The 8,185-nt window shown below is 33.0% G+C and overlaps 1 protein-coding gene across 1 annotated transcript; it reads right to left on the reverse strand.

Annotated features, from left to right (window-relative positions):
- Positions 1-566: 566 nt before the first annotated feature.
- LOC132063101 (probable xyloglucan endotransglucosylase/hydrolase protein) lies at positions 567-2,784 on the reverse strand. The gene is made up of 4 exons (XM_059455530.1): positions 2,451-2,784; positions 2,138-2,238; positions 1,658-1,851; positions 567-1,123 (listed from the first exon to the last, which is right to left on the reverse strand). The coding sequence occupies exons 1-4, from the start codon at positions 2,629-2,631 to the stop codon at positions 718-720; spliced, it is 882 nt and encodes a 293-aa protein (XP_059311513.1). The 5' UTR covers positions 2,632-2,784; the 3' UTR covers positions 567-717.
- Positions 2,785-8,185: the final 5,401 nt, after the last annotated feature.

Below are 8,185 nucleotides of genomic sequence, written 5' to 3' on the forward strand. Positions count from 1 at the left end.
TTAATGTCTAGTTGTTTTTTTAGTAATCTGTACTCAGTTAAAAGTTCTATGTACATTATGTGTCATGTATTTATGTTTAAAAAACATTATCACTTCATGAATTATGATCCACATGCTTACTATTTCTAGTTATAAAATTTCAGTTATCATGATACATGCATAATTCATGTCTAAATTTGAAATGAATGTTAATTCGCTGTCACGAGTTTTAAGGTATCAAGTGCCGATTACATTTCTTTAGTTTTGGAGAGTGCTATTTTTCTTCTATTTCAGGAATCAAATGTTCCTTGTAATTAAAGCCCCTTGTGTACAAAAGTACTACAGTATATATGAGACGGCAACAATCTTACAGATAAATTGGGACAGAGAGAGCATTTAGTTTCTCTACTCTAATTTGTAAAAATCCAGAGTGTCGTTTTTTGTCACTTGTGCTTCTGTGTAAAAGTTTTCAGTTCAAATTAAAGGCGAATCAGTTTACATGAATCCAGTTATAAACTTTATTCAAATACTTTATTTATATTAAAAGTGGAGATAGATAAAGAAATTAGAGAATGTGACACATCAGATTGAAGACAAAGTATACTAATGTCATATACGTTATTAAAAGAGCACTCTGTAAAGGACCAAAATAAATAAATAAAGTAAAGCAAATCAACCCTCACAAACCCAAAATGAGAGTTATTACACAATGTAATGCCCCCAACAAACAAGAACTAATTAAAGATCTCTGTCCCTTGTACATTCTGGAGGCAGTTTAGGGTTCCTTTTTCGATCAGTACAATAGTTATAAATAGTAAATTTTTGGCGAACCCATTGAAGTCTTCTATACTGAGGTCCATCTAAATCTTGAAAAGCCTTTTGATCCCACCATTTCATGCCATTGGTGTTACAAACTTGCACTTCTTGCGGGGTGACAGCCTCGCAGCCATCGATGTGGAACGAAGTGTAGGAAGCGATGAACGGTGCAGCTGACCAATCGGTTTTCTCTAATCCTCCTCTCGTAGCCCAATCGTCTGCATTCCATAGGCTCGAATAGATCTTCATTGGCTGATTGAACGGGAATTTCACACCTATGTCTTTGGAATTCTTGAATACTCTTATTGGGACATCGTCCACAAAGATCCTGCAATTTTTTTTCATATTAAATACACATAATATACATATAATATACATAAATATACATATCATATACACAATCAGTGTGCAGATTTTGTATATTTTGGCCAATGGGCATTACACCTTTGGAACACTCAAAAGAATGATAGCCAGCAAATATATAGGTTTTGTATTAAGTATAAATATACATATACACAAATTATACATATAATATACACAATCAGTGTGTAAATTTTGTATATTTTAGCTAGCATCCAAAATTAATTTCGGCCGATGGGCATTACATTTTTTGGCCACTCAAAAGAATAATACTAACTAGCAAATATATAGGTTTTGTATTAAATATAAATATACATATAAATATACACAGTATATACAAAATATGCATATAACATTCTAATTAATTAGTTTCTGCTGATGGGCCAAAAATGAAAAAAGACCTTTTAGATAAGTATAGTATTTAATTTCCCAGTTTTACCATGTTTTCTATTTTAGGAATCTAATCTCAAAAATGTTTGAAAAGAAAATGTCATCAACTTACACAATCTGAAAGGTGTTCCAAAGAACGGAATAGGAATGGAAGTCTTTGGTTGGATCAAACCAGAGATAGATCCTCTGTTCTCTGTCTCCTTTGCCTCCAGTGAACACATTGGTCTGCAATATGTATGGCTGACCTGTTCTGTTCCCCAGGAATTCGAAATCTATCTCATCGTGTTCTGCATTGTTTGACGACAGCTGAGGATAACCCCAAATAAATAAAAAGAACATCAGTCTCTCTTTTAATATATACAGAGTAAATAAGACTTTTGAATCTTGTGATCTTAAATTAAAGACCTGCCTTACGTATCAAAATGCGTTTGAATCTTGTGATTTAACTATAGCATGTAAAATGTTGGATGTAAAGACTAAATATAGAATGTGGCATTTTTTAAAACATCCTAAATTGGAAAGTAAGAAACATATATTGAAGCGAAAGCTATAAAAATTAGTATGTACTGCAATTAAGAAAATGATTACATACATAAAATGCAGTGACAACACCAGCAGAATCTCCTCCAACAAGCTTCATTTTCATGCTGAAGTGCCCAAAAAGATACGATCTCTTTGATTGAAATCCAGTTCCTTCAATCATCCAAAATTCAAAAGTGAGTAAATTAAAGCACAACTTTCAAGGATTTGAAGTGGTAGAATTAGAATTTTCACTAAAGAAAGTCAAAATATAAAAAAGCAAAAGCACGAAAAAAAAAAAAAAGCCTAGGGAATTAAACATATGGTATGTATACAGAACTTTTTCTTCTTACCTATCTATGCGAATAGAAAAGTAGTATATTTACCTGTAGAATTGTCAAGAAGAAGCTCAGCAGTAGTACCACCATTAAGGTACTTGATATGGTGACTTGACCAACTAGGTTCATAGTTGTTCCAAAAAGGCACATCAACTGCCTTCCTTGGTGCCCCACAACTTACCAATATTGACAAATTAATCAAAACAAAACCAACTAGAACTCCCTTCATATTACCTCTTTTCTTTTCTTGAATGAGATATTGGTCGAGATATTGGTCATTTGGATATGGTTCATTATTTATAGAGAGGGATTTTGGATGTTATGCTGAAAAGGAACACTTGGCCATGTGTCAAGTGTCAACACAACATTGAAGCAAGTGAGATATTGTCAGATATTTCGGTGATATATTTAGACTTCCAACTGTTGCGTAACTGCCCAGTTTAATTAAGTACAAGACTTTTGTCTGGTGCAGATTGGAGGAGCAATCCACGGCGCCATGCACATGGTCCCATCAATCAATCAAAAGGAAATATGGGCCCATGTCGGAGGACAACAAACGCGCCTAGGAATACGTAGGAGAAAATATTGATAATTCGTTTGATTGGATTGTTTATACCTAATCAAGTGTTCATGAGTGGGTTTGGGTTAGTTTTTGGTTAAAATCAAAACCAAACCAACTTATAATCTGTTTACTGCTTTTTAAAAACACTTATTTTAAAAAAGATTTTTAATTTTTTCAAAAAATACTTTGGCTAAAACTTGATTTGTGTTTACCAATTAATTTAAAAAGTACTTTTGAGCAAAGAATTAGTGTTTGGCCAAGATTTTAAAAAGTGCTTCTATGTGTATTTTTCAAAAGTACTTTTTCAAAAAAGCCGCATTTGGACAAAAGCTATTTTTTTAACCTTCAAAACTCGTCTACATTCCAAAAGCACTTATTTTTCCTAAAAAGTTTCGCCAAACACCTCAATTTTTTAAAATAAGCACTTATTGAAAAAATAAGTACTTTTGAGGGAAAAATAAGTTTGGCCAAACAGGCTATTAGTCGGTTTTTAAATTATTAAAACCAAATCAAACTAAATATAATGCATATTCACCGGTTTGGTTATTGTCTGTTTGGTTCGATTTGGTGGGATTTTTCGATTTTTAAGAAACATAATGATATTTCTCTCTTTCATTATTTTTCTTTCGATTAGGAAAGATTTTTCCATCGAATTTTTTTCAACTTATAATTCATTATTACCTTTTTATTGTGTGAATTTTAAATTTCTTGGATTATGTAGAAAATATCTTAAGATCTATAAATTTTAATCAAGTGAATAAGTTTTATAAGAAATACAATTTTTTTAAGGTAAATCTCATAGTTGTTTCTTTGAATAAACAAGTTTGGATTCATGGATTTCTTTTAAGAAATGTACTTAAGGTGTAGAGCTCATTAGCCTAATATATATAAAGAAATTTTTTATGAAAAAGTAAACAAAGTATTTAAAATTACTTATCAAAAAATATATATTGTATATATATAACTATAAAAATTGTGTATATTATTTAGTCAGTTTGGTTCGGTTTTTTCTTCGGTTTGTTTTTAATAAAACCAAGACCAAACCAAATATCATCGATTTTTTAAAATTCAAAACCAAAACAAACCAAACCCAAATAACTATAGGTTTATTTTATCGGTTTGCGGTTTGAATTGGTTTTTAACAAACCGCGAACACCCCTATTATTGATGTATAATACTCCCTGTGTCCCAATTTATATAAGGAGGTTCGGAATACGAGGGTCAAAGCAGTTAATCTTTGATAGCAGCTTCGAGCATAGATTCTTTGAGTGTTTAAAATAAAATTAACATATTTGTAAACTACATGAAAAGTATTATTAAAAGTCGACGTATTAGATAATGCACAATATATTAAAAACTTCCCAAATAGTAAAACCCTCGTATAAATTGGGACAGAGGGAGTATGTGTTTTAACATAAATGCACTACTAAAAAACTGCCAAAAATAAATGGCGCGAAACCCGACAGACTACGTCGCTTCAACAAACCAACGCAAAATCGACGAAGTGTATTTCTAATTATTTTTTATTTTTTTAATTAAAAAAAAAATTTACACAAAAGTCCATCGGTTTCTTTAAATTTTTTTTTTGGGTCAAAATCTGGTCAATGGATAAAAAAACACCGACGGACTGCATCAGTTTTGTCCGTCGGTTTTTCTAATTCAATTAGACCCAAAACGGGTTCAATAGCCATTTCCCCCATTTCCCAAAAACTAAAAAAAACCTCCACCCATCACCTACGCCACCACTCCCTTGCACCAACGTCCCCACCACCGGCGCCAATCTCCCCGCCACCCATCCCGACGACTTACCACTTTTTTTTAACAAAAAAATTAAGGTTAGTACTCAAATTAGGGCTTTTAAATTTTTTTCAATCTTAGTTTTATTTGTAGAATTTAGGCTTAATGTTTGTCTATTTAGCTTTGTTAAACATCATTTGTAATGTTATTGATGTTGAATTTGTGAAAAAATGTAAACTTTATTTGATTAGTTTACTTTTCATTTTTTTTTATTTTTTTTTTGCTTGAGATTGTGCTATATTTTATGTTAATTGTCAATGTATTTGTGTTAGGTTAGTTAACATCGTTTGTAATATTATTGATGTTGAATTTGTGCAAAAATGTATACTTTATTTGACTAGTTTAATTTTTCAATTTTTAGAATTGGTTGGGATTGTGCCTTTTGTTAGAATCCATAAGTTATTAAAGTTAGAATTGTTATTGAGCATTCAAAGTTAGAATTGATTGAGATTGTGCTTTTCAAAGTTAGAATTGTTAAGTTATAATATTTCTATAACCTCAAAACTAAAATGTAGACTTTATTTGACTAGGTTTACTTTTCAATTTTTAGAATTGATTGGGATTGGGATTTTCAAAGTTATATTAAAGTCAGAATCCATAAGTTATTAAAGTTAGAATTGTTATTGAGAATTCAAAGTTAGAATTGATTGAGATTGTGCTTTCTTAAGTTATATTTTAAGTTAGAATTCTTAAGTTATAATATATTTCTATAACCTCAGTAATTTGAGGGTATATTTTTGTAGATGGATCGTATGTGGATGTATAATATGAATAATAGTGATCATGTGGGTGTACATGATGAATTTGTTAAAGGTGTTAACGGGTTTATCACACATGCAATGTCATTTCACCGTTTTCAAAATAAAGGGGTAATTAGGTGTCCTTGTTCGCGTTACAAGTGTAAGAAGTATTTGAAACCGAAAACAGTTAAAGTTCATTTATATTGTCATGGGGTTTTAGGAGAGATATTATGTTTGGACTGATCATGGAGAGACTGATGGGGGCAATGGTATATTTTATAATATGGTTGTTGGTGAAAGTAGTAAGTCGCAGGAATATAGTCATGTTCAATATGATAGAGTTAATGATATGGTTAATGATGCTTTTGGGGTACATTCTAGGTTTGAACCTGAGCAAAATTTTGAGCAACCTCCTAATGAAGAAGCAATGCGCTTCTATCAAGTTTCATTTTTAAATATATAGATGCAATTTATGAAAGATGTGGAGCAGTACAGCCAAACTCAGCCTGACCACCCGATTCGTCCTCCACCGAAATTAGATGTAGAATTTTGGCGTAGAGCAGTTAGGGGAGAACAAAAGGGTAGAGCGTATGGTCTAGGCCCAAGGAACAACTTAAGTCGCCTTCGGTCAGGATTACGAAGTGAAGATTCTTCTCAACAAGCCGAGGGAGTTGATGGTGTTCAACTCGCAGTTATGGCGCAGCAAATCAAAGAACTTAATCGAAAATTAGCGCAGACTGAGGCACAAAGAGTTGCAGAAAGTAATTTGATGAAAGCGAACCTTGAATCGCTCAAGGCACAGTTGGGAAAAGCACATCGGAATGTGGACGACGGCGTGTTCTCCTCCTCCACCCACCCCCCCATCCCCACCCCTCGTTCCCCGTTCTGACCTAGAAGATGATGATGACGGTGATTACGTAGCCCGGACACTGGATGAAGAGTTCCAGTAGTTTGGATTTCATAATGGACTTATGTTTTATGCTTTACGGACTTATGTTAAAACTATGTAGAACTAGTTAATGGTACTTTTGGTGGGATATTTGAATATTTTGAACTTTGATAGTCTATTTAGATCGTATTTGACGTGTTTAGATAGTGTTTGATGTGTTTGATTGTTACTTAGGGTGATTTTATGTGTTATAGCTCTTTTAGAATTAATTTGGAGCATTTTAGTGCTGGTTTTGAGCATGTTATTGTGTTGGGTTTTGTGTTGATTTGTGAAAAGTGGCTACGGATAATGCGAAGAATTACACCGCCGGTTTTTTTTTCCAAAACGGACGGAAAAAAGACGGATCAGAGGGTTCAAGTTTTTTTATAAAAAATATAATTAAATAAATAACTTATTTAAATCATTAATTTTTATAAAATTTATATTATTTCTTTTTAAATTAAAAAAATTAAAAATTAAAAAAACCGACGCATTCCGTCGATTTTTTATTTAATATTTTTTATTATTAGATATAAAACCGACGGACCACGTAAGTGATGCAGTCCATCGGTTTCCAAAAAGCGACGCTATGAAAATCGACGGACCATGTTGGGTCGCTTTTTCGTCGGTTTCAATGAAAACCACAGTGTGGCCGTCGATTTTTTGGCGCTTTTTAGTAGTGATAATTATCAATTAACTATGATGAATTAATTAATATATATTTTTATTTCATTCGATACTTAATTATAAAGTAAATTAATTTGATATAAATATTCAAGGTATTTAGCGATGATATAGTATTGATCGACGAGACACGTGATGGAGTTAACGATAGATCGTAAGTTTGGAGGTAGATTTAGAATTTAAAGGTTTCAAATTAAGTACGTAGGACAAAACAAAGTACTTGAGTGCAAATTCGTGATGTAACATACTAAGCATGGAGGTGGAAGTAAAGAATGATAGACAAGTCATACCAAGAGAGAAAGTTTCAAGAATCTTGGTCTATAATCTGAGGAAATGGGTAGATCAATGATGTTGCCGCACGTCGTATTGGAGCAGAGTGGGTGAAATAGAGGCTGGCGTCCGGAATACTATGTGATAAGAATGTGTCATCAAGGCTTAAAGGTAAATTCTATGTCACGACCCAACCGGAGGGTCATGATGGGCACCCGAAGCTGCCCTACCGAGCACCTCTCATCATACTCTCATAAATCATATCTAAGTTTAGCCACATGGCTAACTCATAATTACCACAAACAAAAAGGGCACTAAATTCCACCAAACGTAGACACACATCTATATAAACATCATTAATTATCCCATCTATATATACAAGCCGATAAGGCTACCAAAAATGATATACAAAATATTGGTCGATGAGGCTATGGGATATCTAGCTATGTACATCTGTCTACGAGCCTCTACAAAGAGTACGTAATATCATAAAGACGGGACAGACCCCGCCATTCCCAAGTACATACACAAAAAAAATAATACCAACTCATGCATAGCTCGTGATCGATATGACACCACATGCAATCACCGTGCGAAGCAACCTAGGGATCTGGTTTGTCTCCCTGTCTACCTGCGAGCATGAACGCAATGTCCATAAACAAAAGGACGTCAGTACGAATAATGTACTGAGTATGTAAGGCAGGAATAGCAACATGACGAAAGTATGAAGATAACATACGATATAGAGAACAATTTATACCTCATAATACCTCTTAAGATAATTGTCATGCATAATTAACCC

Source organism: Lycium ferocissimum, chromosome 7 (assembly GCF_029784015.1).
Source record: "Lycium ferocissimum isolate CSIRO_LF1 chromosome 7, AGI_CSIRO_Lferr_CH_V1, whole genome shotgun sequence".
NCBI classification, from domain to species: domain Eukaryota; kingdom Viridiplantae; phylum Streptophyta; class Magnoliopsida; order Solanales; family Solanaceae; genus Lycium; species Lycium ferocissimum.